At 40.3% G+C, this 22,572-nt stretch overlaps 2 protein-coding genes across 3 annotated transcripts in view; one reads left to right on the forward strand and one right to left on the reverse strand.

The window, feature by feature from the left end:
• Nucleotides 1-22,572, forward strand: part of efhc1 (EF-hand domain (C-terminal) containing 1) — a 127,719-nt gene that overhangs the window by 93,753 nt on the left and 11,394 nt on the right. The window lies entirely within an intron of this gene.
• Nucleotides 2,143-22,572, reverse strand: part of LOC146692079 (glutamate receptor ionotropic, kainate 2-like) — a 63,876-nt gene continuing 43,446 nt past the window's right edge. For both annotated transcript variants that reach the window (XM_085432023.1, XM_085432021.1), the window contains exons 9-16: nt 20,868-20,981; nt 20,538-20,744; nt 18,125-18,348; nt 14,615-14,733; nt 13,448-13,665; nt 11,501-11,726; nt 7,995-8,245; nt 2,143-3,511 (exon numbers count right to left, since the gene is read on the reverse strand). In XM_085432023.1, coding sequence (XP_085288149.1) covers nt 3,347-3,511; nt 7,995-8,245; nt 11,501-11,726; nt 13,448-13,665; nt 14,615-14,733; nt 18,125-18,348; nt 20,538-20,744; nt 20,868-20,981 — 1,524 coding nt within the window. In that variant the 3' untranslated portion in view covers nt 2,143-3,346. The remainder of the gene's footprint in view (nt 3,512-7,994; nt 8,246-11,500; nt 11,727-13,447; nt 13,666-14,614; nt 14,734-18,124; nt 18,349-20,537; nt 20,745-20,867; nt 20,982-22,572) is intronic.

Genomic DNA, 22,572 nt, shown 5'->3' on the forward strand with positions numbered 1-22,572 from the left:
ATCATTACCCCCCCCCCCCAAAAAAAAAAAAAACCCAAAAAAACCCTTGTCTGAAATCCAGAGCGGCCTCACTGTCCACTGCTGCCTGTGGGAAGGAAATAACAATAAACAATAAAAAACCAGAGTGTGTGCAGTGGAACATTCCTGGGCTATTTTGTTAGACTGTGCAGCCTCCTCATAAGCTGGAGATATTTTAGAAACTAGTAGTCAGAGAAAATTGTAAACAGACAGGCGGATGCAGTAATAGCTGGTGAGCAAGCTGGAAAAATAATTGGTTAAGCCTCCCTACAGTCCTTGCTTTGATTTGATTTGATTACATAAATCAACCCTTTTCATATTTTATATTCAGATGTTTTATAACAATACAAGACATGGCTAGAGACACACTGGGCTAGATGGCATCTGGTTCACTTGGCATATCCTGTTGCTTCCTCATTTGGGTGGAAAAGAACTGCAAAGTCTGGAGTAAAGCTAAGAGGCAAATCTACAATTATGACCATTTTTAATGACATTATTTGTAAAACCTTGCATGGATGTCAGATTCCACGAGCACACATCAGTTTCCCACAGCAATGTTCCCAAACTATTCAACCACTTGAGCTCACACTGCTAGATTTAGCCGTGTGTAGAAAAAAAAAAAAGGAAAAAAAATGACAAGCCACACTGGTAGATAGCTGACAAGTTAAAGGAGCATGTCTTCCCTGTCATTTCTCATAAAAGCGTAGATGCGGTTGTTTTAAAGAAGTCATTAAATATAGGGGAGCCACTCGTGTACAACACAGGTGTGTGGGCGTATTTGATTTTTTTTTTTCATTTTTTTGTCTTTGAAATCATCCCTGGAATATCAGATCAGATGATTAACCGAATAGTGTAGGAAGACAGGGGCACTGGTGGAGTAACCTATCAGATATGCTTGTCATTTCACAACACGGAACAGAGTTAACAGACACAGAAGTGTTGTGGGGCCAAATGTGATGTGTCGCTTGGCGAAGAGAACACGCATCTGGAGACAATTAGTGGATAAATGATTCGCTCGGCCCACGAGTTATCCTCGAAAATTGCGCCCCAAGGTTGATCAAGTCCCTTTTAGGCACCGTGAGTGAAGCAACACCTGGCATTTGAGCAGAGGTGAGAGATTTACTATGTAGCACACGAGTGTCTCAAAGCTCTAATTACGCCAACATCAGAATTACTGCAAATGCACAGTTTTATACATTCAAAAGCTGCCCATCAGTGAGGTTCCCCTTTGACTGAGGTCATCTTTGTCTGTTAGCGAGTCCTAAAAGTAATATTTTCTGAAAGCACTGAAAAATATCCAACAGTGCCGTGAGATTACTTCGACCAGTTTCAAAATGCAAATGGCCTCATTTCAATATTTTTTTCACCTTCTGGTGCAGGAATATGCATTAATAAATCAAACTTACTGATACCAACATGAAATATTAACAAACCCTTGGAACGAATTGGAAACATGGCCATACTGAGACTGAGAATGTCATTCACGCAGTGTCAGATTATTTATACAGCAATCAATCAATCAATCAATCAATCAATCAATCAATCAATCAATCAATCAATCAATCAATCAATCAATCAATCAATCAGGCCAACTCAATCAGGTTTGTAGCAGATTTACCAGTATGGATCCATACTGATAAGCTGCAAGGATTCGCAGGGAGGGGGAAAAAAAAAGCTATAGTCAGTGTGAGGTAATTTAGGAACAGTCATTCCACATTATACTGCATGTCTACCAGACAGCAAAGAAAAGTGGAATTTTCAACTGTAAAATGCCTCGGTTAGTGTACACATCCGAGAGATCAATATCAAGCTTGTTTGTTTATGTTAAAGAAATTACTGCAGGGTATTTTTTCCTTTGGCTCTTCAAGATCAATATCTGTGTTACTTTTGGCTGTAAATATTTCCCCTAGTTTTGAAATAATACTTTTAGGACTTGATTCTGGTAAAAGGAAAAACAAAACAAACAAAAATTAAACAACTCATAATAAAAATAACAATTTTGCTGTATATTGGTGCTACACAACCACAGTTATGAACACCTTCTAGACGTAGAGCATTTGCATGTTTTACTACGTCTTTCATGGTGACTCATTATGGTGACTACCCAACTCTCACTGACAGCAGAACGGTTGCATTTTCTGGTTTTATTGTTTCTTACCTGCCAAAATCCACTACATCGTCTCCAGATAGTATATACAGCTGGCCCCGTGAGACTGGCAAGACAAAAGACTGAATCTCTGAAAGATGAGAATGATGAACCCTACACAGCAGAGTTTGAAGCCCCATAGCCACCAGTTGTCAGAGTTTGAGGGCTGAGTTGGTATCTGCTACATATTTTGTCCACAGAAGGGGCTACCATGATACAAAGTACTACAAAACTTTTTGTTCTTGTACAAAAACAAACATTTTTGTAGAAATCCTGCATTTTAAACAACAACTGATACAGAGTGAAAACTGCAGACTGTGCGCAAGGACCGACATGGATAAGGACTCTGACAGTATACATTTCTTGTAGAGGCTTTGAACATAATAATAGGCATGGCAGAAAGTTCTTTACAATGGCAGAACTTTGGCACGAGAAAGGCATTATAGAAGAAAACGATGGATATTTGACAAAGTCGGCATAGATGGTTCTCAAAACTAAATATCACTTTTATACATCAGTTCATAACAAACCATTTGGCACTGACTACTGTTCCCTTTGTTGGTGTAAGATTAGTGTTTGTTCAAATTATCTGAGAGAAACTCAAGCCACCGAGGAGAGGGGACCGATCGGGTCACACACACATGGAGGTAAGACGAAAGGGTATTGACATCAACAGAAAAACTACATCTGGTGTAAGTGTCACAATAGTTTTCCCTTCTGCACAGTTGTCAAGTGTGTCAGATGAGAGTGTGTGTGTGTCAGTGTGTGTCAGTGTGTGTGCATACATTTTTTTTCATTAGTTTTTTTTGTGTGTATGCGTATGTTTAAGTCCACTTCTACTGTGGACTAATCAAATGTTGTGTCATAAAATTGCTCGGCTCTTCTGTCATTTTACATATATCACCAACCAAACCCATAAGTAAGTCCTTCGATTACATCTCCCTTCAAAAAGTGAATGTCACAGTGAGGTGACACTGCTCAGGTATCTATATTTCCACAGGAAACATCTGTCTACATAAGCAAGTGGGTTCGAAAGGAATCCTGTTTGTTTCTTTGTATTTTTTTTTAATTTTTGTCCCCCCCCCCTGCTAAACTCAGTCTGTAACTAAGCCAGCATTAATTCAACCCTGTCTCCCCACTCGTGGTTTTTACTGAGGGGTGTAGTCCAGGTGTATTCAGTGTTCATGCCATGGTTTCCTTTCCTGGGAGTCTCCTGTCGTTAAACGTGTGCATGTTAATAACCTCCTCTGTCTTAACGATGACAGGTGGCTGAGGCTTTTGTTTGAGACGGCGTTGGCACTTTAGAGACACGCGCAGCTCGTCCATCATGGCACTGCAGAATGATCGCTGCGAGAAGGAAATAGAAAAGAAGAAGGAAAAAAAAAAGTTCAACACATTCTTGAGATATACAGTCATAGTGGATCATTTGTTCTTACTGTCTAAAAGAAAGGGGAAAGTATTTGCATTAGGAGGCGGGCAGAGTGGTTTTGGCACAATGAAACCGCTGGCTTTTAGCCAGGAGACTTGAGCGTAAGCCTGGTGTGGCAAAACGCTGATGACACCAGTGCACATTTTACATGCATTTATTTACATGGGCGACAGAGGTTAGTTAACTTTAAAGTGCAGCTGCAGGTCATTTTAACAGCTTGCACAAATGACCTACAGGGTTGTTTAATGAGGGAGGGCTTTTATTTTCCACTCATGTTTTTGTAATGGACCTGTCCATTACATTTCAGTATTCTTGGGTAATTGCCACAGTGTCCTTTTTTCACCACCAGGTGGCACCATCACTGGCATATTCTAAATTTAGTGACTTTAATTCTACCAGAATCAGTCGATGTCTACATAAATTCAATTTCACTGCTTTACCATGCGCATCCTCTCACCTTAATATGTTGTGTAACATGAAAATACTTTTTTATATGCTGTACAATATGTTTCCTTTTCTGCCTTTTTCTTACTTGTGGTTCCAAAAGTACAGCAGGAGGTCTGACCTTCAGATGTAAAACCAGCTTCCAGTTTGAGTTCAAAGTCACACAGCCTTTTTACACGATTAAAAAAAAACAGGTCCTCCTTGATAAAGCTTATAGGTGGGGTTGGGTCAGGTGACCCTCGCTTAGTTATACTGCTGCAGACCCCAGGCTGCTCTTCCATCATCTACTGAACTCCTCCTTTCACTTTAACTCCCCATGCATATAGATGACAACTGCGTGTGATCAACTGTGTGTCTTTTTGCCCTGGTAGTTTACCCGCTCTCCTCTCTGTCTCTGTATCCTTCGCCATCTGTCTCTGGCATTCAGATTTTGGATCTGGGGTTACTAAACCCACCAAGCAGCAATTGTTATTATTGGTTGTTTCTCAGTGTTCATTTTTTCTCTTTTTTTTCCTTTCCACTGTCACCACATACACTCAAAGGGTAATTGCTGAGCTTCTCTATTCTATTTTAAGCTTGAAAAAATTAGCCAAACTGAACAGTTTCTCCTCCTTCTTTTGTATTTATTGGCTTTATGTTGGTTTTACGACAAGCATATGTATGTACAGTACTGCGCAAAAGTCTCAAGCTGCCCCTCATTTCTTCAAAGTTTGCTACGAAAATGGGAAATAGGTGCGGTGATTTATTGAAAAATGTGAAAGTCAATATTTGGTATGATCACCGTTATTCTTCACACAGCCTGAACTCTCTTAGGCAAGCTGTTTTGTAATTTCTTTATGCAGTCTTCATGTATAGCCTCTTGAAGGACATTCTTTTTCACCGTGTAGACTGTTATTGTTCTCTCTCTACCTACTGATGTCTGAACCAAAAATTTCAAATTTGTATTCATCACTCTGTAAGACCCGTTGCCACTGATTTTCAGTCGCATTGTGTGTAATTTGGCAAACCTCAACCTTTTCTCCTTGTTTTTCTTCTTTAAGAATGGCTTCTTGACAGCTGCCCATTTACTGTGACCATTTCTGATGAGGATTTAGTGCCACATACATCTCTTAGGTACTGGTGTAGATTTTGTCCTGTTTCCTTTGGACCTTCCTTTGATATGCCAAGTTTTCAGCTAACAGTTCTTTGGGAATAACCTCATTGGTGCAAAAATACTATTTTATGCCTGTCAGACTGTGTTACGTTTTGTATTTTTCATAAATTCAACTATAGAAATGCCAAAGTGCCTAAAGATGCAATTTAAATTTGGTTCTTTGCTAAGTTATCTGTTATATGTAGACACAACACTGGTTAGGTGCCTCTTTTCTGCTTGTAGGATTCATAAGTCAGTGTTAAGTGAAAAAGCAACCACTGTCGAAAGAAAAACTTGAAAGACCTTCAGAAAGCCCAGAGTGCTATTGTTCAAGATTACTTGGAAGCCACATGAAAGTCTGGCTTCTTAGAAGCAAACTATATAAAATAAGGGGGGACTCATGACTTTTGCACAGTACTGTAACATAATTTGTAAGGTTATAAATAAATAATAAAAAAGGATCTCGTGGTACTATTCTGGGAAAACAAAGGTCAACGTGTTCAGTTTTATTTTATGTGTACATGCGATAAAATAAACCATTGAGTCAGTTGATATCGTGTAACTGCGCAACAGCTACAGAACATGAAGCATCTATTCATTTGCTTTTTTCGACAGAATATTTTGAGAAAACAAGCCTTCATTTAAAGGGTTTGATATGTCCTAGATTCCCCCTTTAAATCGTCACTGTCACACAAACGTCTAAATAGCGTTTCACAGCCATTTGCACCCTGCCAAGAACGGGATTCTGGGAGAAACATTAAACACTTGTAATTTGGCATGAAAGTGAAAAACCTAAAGAGACAGCATAAAGGACAAAGCATCCACTTCGGCAGATTAAATCCAAATATACTGCTACCCACTTTAAAACATCACAGTCTTATGCAACTTGTGTAATGTGAGCTTCTGTTGTCCCTGCATTATGTATGTGGTGTAAAATCCTATAAAATGTCAATATGCCCGGGCACCAACTTTGCCAAGTCAAATTCTCATACATTCCTTTTCTGATTATGCAAAATGTAATTCAAATTCAAAGAGTGTAGGAGGGGAGAAGATAAAAAGAGGAGGGGGAGCATTAAAGTATGAAGCTATTATTTTTCTGTTTGTGTATGTGTGTAGGTGTGCGAGATGGATATCTGTAGGTGGCTTAGGGTGTGTTTTTTTTTAGCAACATTTTTTTACATATATTTGTCTGCCATATGAATGAAATATTTTCTAGAGTCTGAAGGAAGACTGATTACAAAAGCAGACAGGCAAGAAGGATAACAGAAAATAAATTTTGAAAAACAATGAGAAGGAGGGTTTTAAAAAAAAGAGAGAGAGAAAAAGCTCGTGATGTTAGGGTGGAGGACTCTGGCAGGGAGTAAAAAAAGGAGAGGCTTGCTGTCAGCATGCAAATTACTAGCACCTTGTCAGCCTAGAGACTCTGGCATTTGCAAATTATCTGAATATTGTGACCCAGTCTTGCAGCTCTTGATTAATGATAGCTAAGATGTGCTGTGAAACTTTTGCAGCCCTTAAAAAAAGCAAGAAACTAATTACTGTTGCAATAAAGTAACACGCTGCTGCGCTGTGCTAATTCTATAGACGTAAATAATTAACAGACGCTATCAAAAGGACTCTCACAATTATTGGGAAACATCACTGCATGAGTTAAAGTGCACTAAAATACATACTCCACACTGTGTGATGAATCATGTGCGCTCAGTACGAAAATAGAGCACAAACAGAACAGCCTGAAAAATATTCAGAAACGTAACCAGGGGGATAAAGAAGCTGTAGATACAGTGCACTCTATGTATACATGGTGAATTAAAATAGATTTGTATTTGTTTAATACTATTATGCTGGTGTTTGTGATGAAGGAGTTGCTGTAATTGTTAATTTATTGAAATGATGATTCAATATAATATATGACTAAAAAACAACAAACAAGTAAAACATTTTTCCCCATTTAAAATCAGCAAGAAAATTATCCATGCGTAGACAGAAGTTAGTTTCGGAAAATGCTTGCTTGGTTTAGCAAATATTGACTGCTAAAAACTCACACAGGTTAAAGCACTGGGGGATTTCTGTCTCCACACCACAGGTCTATAGCCATTATGAAGAGTGAAAGCAATTTAAGTAGCCAATTGTTAAAATAAAAACAAGCTTGGTCTGTAAAAATGCACTTTAGGGCTATAAGACAAATTTTCATTTCACTTTCATTTGATGTCTCTTGGGTTTGGTGTCTTGTTTTTACAGTTTGATTTCTAAAATGGCAGAGCAAGAGAGGTAGACCGCTTTTGAGTTTTGGTTTTGTATTTTTCTTAAATTTTTCTTTATATTTAGATTCTCAGGTTTTAGTTTCCTATCTACTTCTGTTCGTGGTTATTATTTGGGTCGTATTTAATTCTGTGAGTTCCTGTGTATTCCTGCCTCCCTTGTGTTTCTGCATGTGTTACCTCCTGTTTTTAATTCGTTAATCTTTTGTCTCATGTGCTCTATTTTTCAGTTTTACTTCCTTTTAAGTGTTAGTTGTCCTCAGCTCTGTTTCCACCCGTTCCCCATTTCTATTCTTCTGGCGTATGTTGATCTTGTCTGAGCCTCCCTCTGTTCGTTTTTGCGTCACCCCTCATGCTTGTGCGTTTCCTTGGCTCTGTGTTCCATGAGATTTGGATCTTCTTCTCTTTCTTTGTAAATTACCAGCATTAAGACTGTGTTTTGAGATCACTTATGACTCCCCGAGTCCTTCATTTAGATCCCCATCCTGCCTGCCACACAGCCATACCTTGACACAAACACGCTACAGCAGAAGCCTAAAATCTCTTCTCTAATAGCGCCTGTACCTTTTCCAGCTGGGCGTTCTGCTTAGACTTGTAAAGGACCTCCCCCACAGCCACAAACACTGACAGCACAAGTCCCGCAGCCAGCACGATGAAGATCCCACCGATGTTCTGTACTCCCAGAGCGCTGGCCTCTTTGCTCTCCTCCTCGGGACACCCGTTGCCTCTCCACCACTTCTCCTTCATCATGTGCAGCTTGCCTTCCTCTTGCAGCTGCAGAATAGCTATCGTGATCTTGTCTCTGTATGGAGATCCTGCGAATACAAAAAGCGTATCGTGAAACTGGAAAACACAGATAATACTCATGTGCCTAGGATCGTCATTGTTGTGTTAGTGGGTGTAAGAAACACATTCAGGCTTGCATGTGATCATATAACCTGTCATGTTATTGTTAGCCGCTTAGAGAGAGTTTTTTTGTAAGTCCTTCTTCAAATCCCACTAATCCGCCATATTCACAGAGCTATTCCAAAATTCTCACTCCTCTCTGCAGTGTGTTTATTATAATGCACAGGGAGTTGGCAACAATAACTTGGCTTGGGGGAGCAGAGCTGCTGTCGATTCTCACAATTTAGCTGCTGTTTGCACACGCTTTCATATGACAGAAATAGTCCCTATGAACAGAGGAGCCCAGTGAGGGGTACATTATATGGATGCATATGTGTTTGGGATTATACGTGTATATTGATGATTGGGTTTCTGCATTGCTGTTTTTTGATGCATGTTGAGCAAACTCAAATCCACAGAAAGTAGGAAGGCGCCAGAATTAGCGACGAGGCATTAAGGCGCAGCGGGCGCTGGCCTGATCAAAGCGGGAATAATCGTTGCAGGGTAGCCGAGTGGGGTCATGTTCCTCTCCCATCCACAGCGTGTGCGCCACAACACACGGCTGGGTTGATCCAGGAGCAGCGCACACACACTTTGCTTCAACCGGGCCAAGAAAGATTAATTCTTACTGTGAGCCTTCATGTTTCATGTTTTCACTGCTTTAAGAGCTTGTTAGTGTATTTATGCGATTATGGGACTCATGCATAATGAAGCCTGGGTGCACATATTCATTTCAGGCATTTGCCTCGTGTGCAAATTAAGAGTGACTTAAAAGAAACAAAAGAAATGTTAAAAAAATAAAAAAAATAAAAAAATAATTCAAGGATAATAGAAATGGTTTTAAAAAGGAAGAGAACATTTTGTGCCAGAACTCCAAAGGAAATGAACGGAGTCAGGCTCCAGGTAACAAGTACCATCATGCTGTTTGTTGATCTCATACAGTTTTGCCTGTCAGCCCCGTTAGTTGAGTCTTCCTCTGTCTCATCTATCATTAATCTAATGCCATCCATCATCCTTTCATCTCCAAATCTCTGTGTTTAGACTAACAAAAGAGACATTACTAGAAAACTGAAAATTACACAATGCCACTGACTTTGGAGCAGCATCTGTTTTTTTTTTTCTTCTCTTATTTTGTAACCTTGTGTTTTTCTCCCCGTGCTGAGCTTATGAGTACACTGACATGATAAACCAGAGCAGACTTGCAACACACGGTATATTCCGTGCATTTCATACGGTCGATATGCAAAGCGTGTAAAGCACAGCCCCTTAGATGCAATTGACTATGTATGTGGGAAACATATGCCTGCTTCATTTGAAAAATCAGAGATCTCTCTAGTATCTGGGTCCCCTGATTCAGGCTCCTCTCATATTTCAAATGATTAATGATGGCTTAACAAAACAGGCCTTGGATAAATGCTAATAGGATGGGTCCTTAGAGAGGAGGATATGGAGAGCGGGGCCTGGGCGAATGGGAAAAGCGCCGTGCTTGACACACTGTGCATACACAACTACCTGACAGATGTTCAACACCAGAGATCATCCATCACTCCTACACTGTCTGGCCTCAAGTATTAATGCGATCACAGTTTAAGTCGATAGCAGTGGATGAAGCATTTGTGATTTGGGAAACCATCTAGCACTAAAAGGTTAAAATGTTATTATGTCTTGCTCTGCTTTATTGCTGTAAAAGCCCTATAGGGAATAAGCTGCTAAACATTGTTCAGGAGGCCAAAAGGTATGAGCCGGTGGCTAACGTGATAGCTGAAGAGCTCACATGGTTTTGAAAAAGGACACAAGGAGAGGGCCACCATCAAAAATAATAATAAAAAAAAAAATACTAATTTTTATATTCTGCCAAAATTACTTCTGAACTAATAAAGTCATCGAGATTCCGATCTCAAGATCTTTTTGCAGGCCATAATCGGCTTCTGAGCAAATAATATAAGGATTAGACAGAAAGAAGAAAGTGGGAAGTAATATTCTTCAGAGTGAATATTTATCTCTATATAAATGCAGAACCATTTATTGCTGAATTAAAGTGATGTGTTCCTATTTTATATATCTATCCATCTATCTATCTATCTCTCTATCTATATATATATGATATATAAAATATAAAGTATACTACTGCGTGAATAAAAAAGAAAAAAGAAGTGATCCATGCTCCAGTCTCTATGTGTCCATTTCAAGGACATCAGTCTAAGTACTTCAGCACTTAGGGAGCCACAGTGGGCCTATATTTCACAGCAGCCCCTCAGCTTTGTTATAGCCACGGCAATCACGGCATCCCTGCAGATTCATAACCGCCCCATACTCATCAGCGGCAGCCCGGTCCAGATGCGGATGGCCAAAATTAATCCTCCGTATTTTGATGGCCTTCATATCATTCATGATAGATGTGACCATTACAGCTGGTAGCAGAGTTCTCTGTGGCCTCGTCAGGACCACTCTAACCTCTGTGACACTTGAATGGGAACCATCAACGGCTTTCAGTCAGGGTCCCTGGGAACGCTAGAGCTGTGAGCTGTGCATTGATTAACCCTGACAAACAATGCTTTTAATGCACCAAACCTCTTATGATTGTACTTGTTTTTGTGATACTTTTAGCTCATCTGCCTCATTCCTGGATAATGATGGTATAAAATGTCAGTATACAAAATTTTTGATGGGAGCTGGGTCAAAGCGGCTTCTGAAAACAAGCTCCTAGAGTTTGTTTTATACTCTCTGAAGTGCTTTTTAGTTGTGGTTTAGTGCTGAAATTAATGCCGGTGTCAAGTAAGTCAAAGGGAATTGCACTGAACCGACACTCACAGTGTTGCCTTACGTGAACATAAAATAAAATGAAAACAGACCATTAAAAGTATTTGTGAAGAGAGTTTGATACACCATTCCTGCCTCTGAAACAATCTTGTGAGAAAATCACCATGAATAGAAAGATCTTGCCGAAGCAGTGAGTCATTTTAAACTCAACCTTCTAGGCATTTCACTTTTCATTAAGCTACACCTTTTACACCTCACTGTGTCTAACCATTATACCCGTGACCTCGCTGATAAAGATCAACCTTTCCCTTTTCAAAGCTTTCCATCATTCCCACAACACACCTTAATGCGTCACACAGTATCTGCAGTATCTGCAGACTTAATCCGAGTGGCTTATAACACAGGGGGATGCAGAGGTCGTTTACCCATAGGTGTTCCCACGCCGTAGGCTCTGGAATCTATGAGGCCTCCAATCTGCGTGAGGTTGCAGTTGCGCTGGGTGACAAACTCAATGGTAGTGGACTCCATGAGGAAGGCATAATCTGAGGTAAGGACACGCTGGATGCCTTCCTCCACGTTCTTTACCATCACAGATTGCCTCCTGCTGTTCATAAACTCCCACATCTTGTCATAGGTAGAGATTTTTGTCTTCTGCAAGTAACCAGAGAGTGGGATCTGAATGAGAATCTAAGAAGTATTAGGAGAAAATATCATATCATCGTTTGCACAGTGTTTGGGACCTATTATGTTCATTTTCAGCTGCACATTTTTTCTTATTCCTAGACTATAATAGCTTTGCATGACTCACAGTTCAAAAATATACCCTATTTATTTTCTTCTGAGGCTTTGAGGAGCTGCTAAGTTCTTACGGTCCTCCCCTTTTACGGCCACCTTCTGTTTAAGGTTTTTATTGGCTTCCCGTCACAAACAGAAGACTGCAAATTGATGAGGCTGCTGTGCTCGAAGCCGGGTGCCTGAAATGACCATCAAGGGTATCTCTTCTCTGAGACATTACGCATGTCCAAGATAAAAAAAAACAACCCTGTCTGTAGCAAAGCATGAACCTTGAGCTTTTTAGCTGTTTGTGTACAATTTTGGCCATGTTACAATGATCATCCAACACTGTCACAGAAACTCAGGAAAAGCATCATAGGTCCATTTTAATGTCTGAAAAACGATATGATGAAATGATGATATTAATATTTCTATGATGAAAAGAACTCAAAGTTTAAATCCTGGTGATTTAGATGAGCCATAAATACGACTTTTCTTTTGTTATAAATCAAGCTCTGTTTTTTATAGCTTGTATTTGTCATTCTCACATTATATAAGTACCTTTCAGAGTGTTTTTTTTTTAATGGTGGAGGCTCTTCATGCTAAATTGAAATTGCCTAGCTTTGCACAAATGATTCACTGGAGGCAATTCATATAATCTGGTTTATGTTTAATTTATTGTTACCAGACACTTCCTAATGCTGCTGCATCAGGCACTTTCAACCAGGGAATTACTGTATGTTTTTTTGCTGTGAAGCAGTCACATCTTTTTGATGAATGTTGCATTTATAATTTAAAACAGATATATGTACGAAATGGGCACAAGGACTGGGCCAACTACATGTTACCTACTGCAATGGCTCAGCCTTGGAAACCCATGTCAAGAAGCTACCGGCACACAGTTTTTGTACTGATGTTATTGCCACAGGAGGTATGGAGCTCTGCCATTACTGAGTCAGCAGGGTGTTGGCAACTTTTAAGCACTATGCGTCTTAGCACTCTGCGAGCTGTAACTTTATGTGGTCTAACACTTTGTGGCTGAGTTGCTGTGGTTCCAGAGTGCTTCCACTTTGCAATAATGCCACTTACAGTTGAATGCTGAATGTCTAGGAGAAAAGAAATTTCACAAAGGCTACTAAAGGTGACATCCTATTACACTACCACAGTCGAATTCAGTGAGCTCTTAGAACGGACCATTCTTTCACAAATGTTTGCAACGGCAAACTGTATGGCTAGGAAAGTAATTTTCCTGCATTTTTACCAGCAAATCAGTTATAAATGTGGCACTACTTCTTAGGAAGACAATAAACTCCACTGTTCTCTGCAGTTGCAACCCATGCATGATGTTTGCAGGTGCAATATTCAGTGGATTACTTTGACTACTTTAAAAAAAAAATGGCTGCACTTTCAACACCAGTTGCTCTTCTGCATTTTTCTGACAAATTAACTGCACATGGAGTGTTTGCTATTTGCACAGCAAACACAGGTGTTGGAAAATCAACCAGGAGAGAAATCTTAAAAGGATTATAAATTTGATGTGTGAGAAAATAACATTATTCACAGAGCCACTGCACAAACATCGTCGTAGATCCAGCTACCTTGAAGAATGTCATTGTGGCACCGTCCTCCACCACCCCATATGGGATTTTAGTTTGTTTGGCCAGGTCATCGGCTGAATCTATGGGCGATTCCATCCTCTCCACAGTGAGAAAAGCAGCCAAATTGGCTGTATAGGAGGAAATGATGATGAGGGTGAAGAACCACCAGATGCCTCCCACTATTCGAGTCGACAGGGCCTTAGGCATGAGCTCTGACCCTGGGGTGAAGGAGGCGGCAAGAATGAAAGTTAAACAGCAAGATGCATTCATTTCAACAAGTCATTATCATTCCAATCTTCTCATTACGTTTATTTTTAACATGCAAAAACCAGAGAGGACTAACGCCTTTAGAAACGGGCTTGTTTCGAGAACTCATCAAGTTCTCAGCGCAGGCAGATGTGCCACTCGCATCAAGATTAAATCACTCGAGAGAGCTCTCAAAACAAGCAGATTGTTGGATCTCAAACAAGTGAAATTATCTCGTCTCAGTCACAAGGGAGTGCTTTAAATAATGCAAGAGTTACCGGAAAGTGCCATTCAAAGAGAACAAGGTGTTTGCATAAATCTCATATATCAAATTAAACACATCAACATCGATGGTGCAGTACTGTGTGGAGAGGTAACAGGCTGGTTAGGCCAGAGAGTCATGTACCCAAGGTAACCTCACATCCTGACTCCACACCCCACTGATCTCTAGGTGCTGATAGGCCAGAGGCAAGAGAAGAGGACACTCGGATATTAGTGGCATTGCTACAGTAACAAAAATAGCTTTACTTTTAAGCGAATGTTATTTTTAAGTCTTTTTCAGCTAATGAGCTCAACAACACGTCTGTTCGCAAACAGAATCGCTTTATGCATTTTATACAAGAATCACTCTCACTCTCATTAATTTAACTCAAGTGGACTAAAGGCTGTAAAACTGTTGTTTTTAGAAACATGTTCCTAGTTTACATATTCGGGTTTAGCCCATGCTCCCATGAGCCTAAGTCTGTTACATTTATTTTAAAATATATGCACATTTATTCTAATTTCTGTGTGGTCTTTTAGAGGTCTCTCTCTATTGCCTCTGGCTTAGTTAAAAACAAACAAACCCAACCCTTAGGGACAGTGGGGTGTAGAGAGCTCCAGCTCCACAAAGCAACTGTAGCCACAGGCTGAGGCAACTACCTTGCTGCATGAGTGCCCCAACTCCAAACCAGAAACTATTGAGCAGTGTAAAATTGTTTTCCACTACATCTGAGTCAGGGTTGCATGGATGCGGGTTGTACCACTCATAAGGACTAAACCTATAAGGGAAAGAGCAGAAAGACACACATGTCAGCACAAAAGGACAGAACAGTGTTTTCAGTGGTACAGATTAAATGGCTGATAAGACATGAATCTGAAAACATTATCAGCAGGAAGAAGGAGTGTGAATGTGTAGAAAACCTGTTTTGTGGATCAGCGCTTCTGCGGAGACGAAAGCAAATCGTTTCAGCTTTTGCTGAGATTTTGCCGAGACTTATTGGCATATTCAAGTGGTATCAGTTTATTGTAAGAATGGATCAATAGACTGGAATAACACTGTCACTGGTGATAATGTCCCTGTGTGTAATGATCTTTGGAGCTCATTTCAATTCACTTAGTCAGGAGCCTTTAAGTGTTTCCCCCAGCAGCTACAATTATCGTTACTCTGCGGATACCATTTTATTTTAACACCCCAACGTGGGACTTGTGCTCTCCTTTTTTTCTTCTGGTTTCCCAACAGCAATCTCTGTTCTTCTCCTTTTCCCTTTTTCTCGCAATCCCCCACATCACATCCCCTCACATCCTCCTATACCATTCTCTTCCCAGCAACCCACGCTTCATTTTTTTTCCTCCAGATTGTTTTGCTTCCCCCATGAACCTCCTCCTGCTGAACACGCTGCCCGCCTTGGCTGATTGTCAGTGTCTTCGGGTCACTTGTGGACATTTCTCATTTATTATCCTAAGCAAAAGTGGCATGGCATTAGCACAAGGTGATTGGGTTAGTGTTAAGCATCAGGAACTGATTGAGTTTGTGCTGAAGTGGCTGATAGAGGGAACATTGCTTATGCAGAGTTGAGGGGCCTGACAGGTAATGGTGTTGAGAAGCCTTTCCCAGATATACTGCATGCTAATAAGCCTGTAGGCAGAGTCTTAAGGTTTTATACTGTGTGAACATGTGACGCCATTTGTCAGCTGTGCCTCTTAGACACAGAAAGGGAATAAATGTGTTTATATAGCATATATCGTATATGTGTCAGAACAGATTTGTATAGATTTAAAGTGACCATATGCTCTCAGGGGACCCAAACTGTGCCAAAAAAATATCCCACTGTAACAGCCAAAGACTTTGGTTTTCCTACAATTTGCTTTCCGTCTGTACATATGAGTGCCATTTGGAGCACGCTAATTACTGTTCTTATTTTACAAGCACTGGGAACATGGCAACATTTTTGTCACAATGCCCTTCCTTTACAGTTATTTTCCGTTCAGTGAAAATCATCTGTGTGGACATGGCTGTGATGGCACGCTATAATTCTTCATGTCAACACCATCAGGATGCCTGATTTATTGGAATGTCAACGAGCTCTGTCTCCTTGGTATCACAGGCAACTGAAACAACACAATGGCCTTGCAGAGCTGTTCAGAATGCAGTGAGCGCGCTCGCATGTTTTTATGTGGTCGCATGCACTTATGCCTGCGTGCATCAAGCGTCTGGCGCATAAATATGCCTTTACATCTGTGTGGGTGAGTTTTTCATGTGGTAGCAACTGGGTATTTGCATTGGCTGCACCGATTGCATCTCAAAGTCAAACGTGTTTTCTGATTATTTCGTTATGTTTTTGTACACAGACAATGCACGTAATTGCTGTAGCCCGCAGCCGATCGTAGAACACAACAGATGTATGTAGGTTGCTGGTGCAGATTTGATTGGACAGTGTTTGTTTCTCCCAGTGTCTACATGTGTATTCTGTATGTACCAGGTTTGATGGCTCCTCTGTATGACCTTTGTCTGCAGCTGGCCCGTATTCCTGCAGGCCGTGTTCTGCACACCGATCAGCAGGAGGAAGAGGATGTGGAACACGAGGACGTAAGGTCACCTCCTCACATCCAGCACAGGGGACATGTCGAATTGCACACGGAATTCTAAAAAGACGCTTTCCCTCTCTCTCCCTCTCTGTTCCCCTACTCCTGTCCCTCTTCCCCTTCGCTTGTCCCTGGCCACAATAACACAAAACGCACGCCCTCCATTAGCTGTCTGTTCAATTCAATTACTTTGCCCGGCTTTATAGATCTGTTGCCTTTCTTGTCTCAGGCCAAGTGAAGAGGTTGTGTTTGGTGTCTTAAAAAATCACAGACATCTGGAAGTTGGAATGTAAAATTACAAGAGCCTGCAATTCATGTAAACACGGTCTAATACAATTTATATAATGTATTCTTGTTTGCAAGTGGACATTTTCTACCATGAAAAAGGGTTTTGCGAGCTGAAATAATACCATTTGTTTTGTTAATAAAGGGAGAAATCAATTCAACCGCAAACAGAGCTGGGAGGATGCACTGAGTGATATGTATTTCTCTGGAGCCTGAAATCCGATAGCTTATTTAGGAAAAAGAAAAAAGTGTGTTAACGTGTGGGATGCAGTTCAACGATGTACTGTTTAGTGTTTTATTGTGCAAACTTGGACTTCATAAGCTCACAACTCCTGCTATATTTGAGAAAGAAAATAATATACTCTGCATTTGGAGGATCGGCCAATCATCCGGTGGCCGCGCAATCAATACTGTAATTATGAGGGAACCAGATCAGCAAGCTGTAGAGAACACCGTGCTTAAGATTTAAACTTTGCTGGATATTTTTGTCACATAGAGTGACGCAAAGGACTCTGTATTGCTATTGTGTGCAAAAATGGCATGATGCAGATATACGCATTATAATTTCATAGAAGCAAAATTAGAAATATCAGATCTCAAGGTCATTTTTATCGCAACCAGAATAATATCAATAGGATTGCATGCTTTTTACTTACCATGAATAAATGTGGGAGCAAATAACTATGGGTTTAATTTGCATATTCTGAACTAACTTAGGTGACAGTTGCTGCTTTCCTCTCATGTGATCATTTTGCCAGTAACATTTGATGAAATGTGTGTTAAACCAAAACCTCTCAGGATCAAAGAAGAAGAAGAAAAGCCCACACACACATCATAATGCGTTGGTCATGCATCTGGGTTTTTTTTTTCTTCGGGGGATAGGTCGATTAAAATATTGTAGGAAATGTATTTGTACAGTATCAGCAGTGTACCTTAGATTACTGCACATTTCTTACAATAAATATCAGTTTGCTGGTTTTACAGTTGCTGATGCTTGTGCAAATATGCCTGAAATATTGCTCTATACTTATCAGGACCATAGTAGGATGTGGACCATGTTTAAATCCATTATTGCAATTATATTTTGGTAAAATGTGAACTTTTCCAAAACATTCGAATGTTGGCAAAAATGCTGCCATGGTCCTTTCTTATATGTTTACTGCAGATTTCATATCCTTTTGTTTCAGCACACATCTTCATATCACAGAAGTCATCAACTGCTGCATGTTAGTCAAAGGAGGCAAGCAGGAGGGGGAGAGTGAAGTCAAGCAACGGAAGCAAACAGGGGGGTTGACATGTTACCTGGCTATGACAAACAGCACACAACTGACACCCAAGCAAGCCAGCAGAATATACATCCAGATATCAGGCGAGAGGGGGTTGAGGAAGGAGAAGACCCCAGGATTGGTGCCGTTGGGCTTGCGGTACAGGATACTTATCCCCAGCGTCATGAAGGGCTTGGAGAAGTCGATGACCTTCTCTCTGACGTAAGTGATGGCCAGAGGAGCAACTGCAAGGTCTGCTTTCTGCAATGAGAAAACAGCGGCGACGTCAAATAGGGGGATGGGTGTTTGTTCACCAGTAGAAAAAAAAAATCCCAGCCAATTCAATTAAGATCTGATTTCTGTCAGCAGCTGCTCTGCTCAATATGTACAGGAGGCAGAGACATGACATGAGGGAAAAAAACGTAGCTAGGATCATTACTTCGACTAGATTATTAGGTGGGAGGCTGAGTTGGTCTGGAAATTACAGGTTATATGTCTGATCCTTTTTTATAAGGGGCAACAATCTTAGGATTAGATTAATTTTCAACAATTCAACCTCAAGTTGCCTCAGAATAGAAAATTAGCCTTCTGCACAGTTCAGCACTTGCTCTGTAGTATTTTTGCATAATTGCTCCAAGCCGTAACTTGATGTAAAAAAAAAAAAAAAAAAAAAAAAAAAAATATATATATATATTTTTTTACAGTTTCTAGATTTTTTGAAGATTCTGTTTCAAGCAGCCAAAGTCGCTTTTGCAAACTAGCAAGCGACCAATCTCAGCAGGGGGAAAGATTTCAGGGCTTTTTGCTATAATTTTTCCTCATAAGAAGTCATCTATATATCTGAGTGTGGAAGCAGAACTGTAATAAATAATACAAACGGTCACAATAAATAAATAAACCGTAATAAACAATGAAAATCAAGCAAGTCAATTAAACCCCAACAACTGCTAAATTGCTTCTCTGTAAACACAGATATATTTGCATATGAGGACAAAGAATCTACAAGTGAGAGACACAATTTTTGGCGCTAAAAGGCTTCTGGTTTCCATTTGTAGTTCATTTGTAGTTCGATTAGCGCTGACCAATCACAGCTTTGGCTGTAGCCAGCCTGCTTTGGCTGCATGAAGGCAAACAAAAGGACTTGCCTGATAAAATGTTAAACTCACTGGTGATAATGACATAGTCTATTGCTGGATTTTAAAAATGCATTAAAATGCACATTCCCTGGTATCAGTTATCCCTTTTCCTAATTATTGCAGGCTGCAGTGGAAGCCGGCAAACATTGATCACTGGACCCAGAAGTTTATTCATCAAACAATAGCAGTTAACTTGTGAATATGACCTAAGGGTAGCCACTGTAGGCTACTGGTCATATCAGGCCAAGTAAAACTTTATCTTTTTATACTCCCACTGTCTAGCCTACACAAAGAGCAGACAGCATTGGAAGCATACTTGTGTGCTGGTGCGTCTTCGCTTCTCTGACATTTCTTTTTACTGTGCTGAGCTACTTTGTGTGCTTAAACAGCTCTAAGTATGTTTAACTTAGAGCTAATAAATATTGATAGTTACTGAAAGGCAGGAAGGAAAGAAGATATACGAACTGAGTCTATAAAAGGATTGGCAGCACTCCGAAAACGAGAAAACGGCACATAGCTACATTGGCAGGTTACTTGCTTTTACAGCCTATTACATTTTGTTTCACAGAGCCTTTATCTGATCAATATCCTGTCTTTCCACTAAGCAGACCAAGCACGGTTGTCGAGGTCTGTGTCGACGCAACACGTAGTTGCATATCTGAGGAGAAGCATTTTAAGCTGTGCTGTAGCTTTGATGCAAAAGTATAAATCAATCTTGAGGCTGTAGCACCAGCAAAACCCAGGAGTTAACCTTTTTTTTACCCTTATATTTGAAACTGAAAGACTACATAATTTGGTTTCTCAAAGTTTCAGATGCCACAAAGAAACTCAACACAGTAAGAGGTCCTTTTTTGTTAACACTGTAATCTCATATTAAAGACATATGCTTGTTCAGTAGCAATATTTCAGCCTGTTTCCATTTCAGTTCGGTATTGAAGAATTTCAAAGATTTATTCATTCAGACAAAGAAGGACAAGAAGGAATATGGCAGACTGCTCTGCCTAAGTGGAAAATAAATTTTGGCTTTTAGAAATAAAATATTCCGACTGTACCAGCAGATGAAGACACAAATGACTTAATAATGAGAAGATTTAAAAAAAAAAAAGTCCCATTTGAGCATTTAGAGATGCAATTCTTATTGTTTTGAATCAGCTTGCAATGTAGAGTAGCTTTATTAAAATACATGAAGAAAAAATAGTGGACCATTATAAAATATGATTAATAGAAAGCAGAAAGTGTTTCGCTTTAATTATTATAATAGTTTTTTATTCTAATGACTGAGTATTGTCTTCTCCCTGGTGAGTGCCGACTCACGTGGTCCATGAGCTCCCGCACCATGCCGTTCCACTGGCCTGTGCTCTCATCCAGCGCACCGTACTTCCCATCTTCAACTAATCGAACCTCATAGCGGAAACCTAGGATGGAGGAGAGTTCCCTCAGCAGGTCGATACAGTAGCCCTCAAAGCGATCGTTCCCATATAGAGGCTTGTCTGACTTCTTAAACATCACATATGGCTCCTCCTGTACAGGGAAAACAAACTGCTGTAGGAGTGCAGAAGTCTGTGATTTTTGTATTATATATTTTTCAGGTGCAATTGAGACTGTGAATGTCTGCTGTTAGTGTTTTCATTCGGCCGTGTCTACCAGTATGGTGGATACACGCAGGGATTTGTTAGCCAGAGAATCAGTGATGTTGGACGTCTTGCTTTTGTGAGTCTCTGTCATATTTAAACCGCTGGGAGGATCCCATGTTCCAATCTGTTGAAACAATTCAGAGTCAAGTTTATATCCTCTTGTCTACAGATGGGAAATGAAACACTTCAAATCACCCCCACTTACATTTGATACTTAAGGTCATACTAAAAAGAAAGTACACCCTCTTTCAGTTCTAACTTTTTAAAAAAAAAAAAATATATATATATATATATATACAGGGAGTGCAGAATTATTAGGCAAATGAGTATTTTGTCCACATCATCCTCTTCATGCATGTTGTCTTACTCCAAGCTGTATAGGCTCGAAAACCTACTACCAATTAAGCATATTAGGTGATGTGCATCTCTGTAATGAGAAGGGGTGTGGTCTAATGACATCAACACGCTATATCAGGTGTGCATAATTATTAGGCAATGTCCTTTCCTTTGGCAAAATGGGTCAAAAGAAGGACTTGACAGGCTCAGAAAAGTCAAAAATAGTGAGATATCTTGCAGAGGGATGCAGCAGTCTCAAAATTGCAAAGCTTCTGAAGCGTGATCATCGAACAATCAAGCGTTTCATTCAAAATAGTCAACAGGGTCACAAGAAGCGTGTGGAAAAACCAAGGCGCAAAATAACTGCCCATGAACTGAGAAAAGTCAAGCGTGCAGCTGCCAAGATGCCACTTGCCACCAGTTTGGCCATATTTCAGAGCTGCAACATCACTGGAGTGCCCAAGAGCACAAGGTGTGCAATACTCAGAGACATGGCCAAGGTAAGAAAGGCTGAAAGACGACCACCACTGAACAAGACGCACAAGCTGAAACGTCAAGACTGGGCCAAGAAATATCTCAAGACTGGTTTTTCTAAGGTTTTATGGACCGATGAAATGAGAGTGAGTCTTGATGGGCCAGATGGATGGGCCCGTGGCTGGATTGGTAAAGGGCAGAGAGCTCCAGTCCGACTCAGACGCCAGCAAGGTGGAGGTGGAGTACTGGTTTGGGCTGGTATCATCAAAGATGAGCTTGTGGGGCCTTTTCGGGTTGAGGATGGAGTCAAGCTCAACTCCCAGTCCTACTGCCAGTTTCTGGAAGACACCTTCTTCAAGCAGTGGTACAGGAAGAAGTCTGCATCCTTCAAGAAAAACATGATTTTCATGCAGGACAATGCTCCAAGTACTCCACAGCGTGGCTGGCAAGAAAGGGTATAAAAGAAGAAAAACTAATGACATGGCCTCCTTGTTCACCTGATCTGAACCCCATTGAGAACCTGTGGTCCATCATCAAATGTGAGATTTACAAGGAGGGAAAACAGTACACCTCTCTGAACAGTGTCTGGGAGGCTGTGGTTGCTGCTGCACGCAATGTTGATGGTGAACAGATCAAAACACTGACAGAATCCATGGATGGCAGGCTTTTGAGTGTCCTTGCAAAGAAAGGTGGCTATATTGGTCGCTGATTTGTTTTTGTTTTGTTTTTGAATGACAGAAATGTATATTTGTGAATGTGGAGATGTTATATTGGTTTCACTGGTAAAAATAAGTAATTGAAATGGGTATATATTTGTTTTTTGTTAAGTTGCCTAATAATTATGCACAGTAATAGTCACCTGCACACACAGATATCCCCCTAAAATAGCTAAAACTAAAAACAAA

This window comes from Copadichromis virginalis, linkage group LG15 (genome assembly GCF_057382275.1).
Source record: "Copadichromis virginalis isolate Kocher_CV1m ecotype Utaka linkage group LG15, C_Virginalis_male_GT1.1, whole genome shotgun sequence".
Classification (NCBI taxonomy): Eukaryota; Metazoa; Chordata; class Actinopteri; order Cichliformes; family Cichlidae; genus Copadichromis; species Copadichromis virginalis.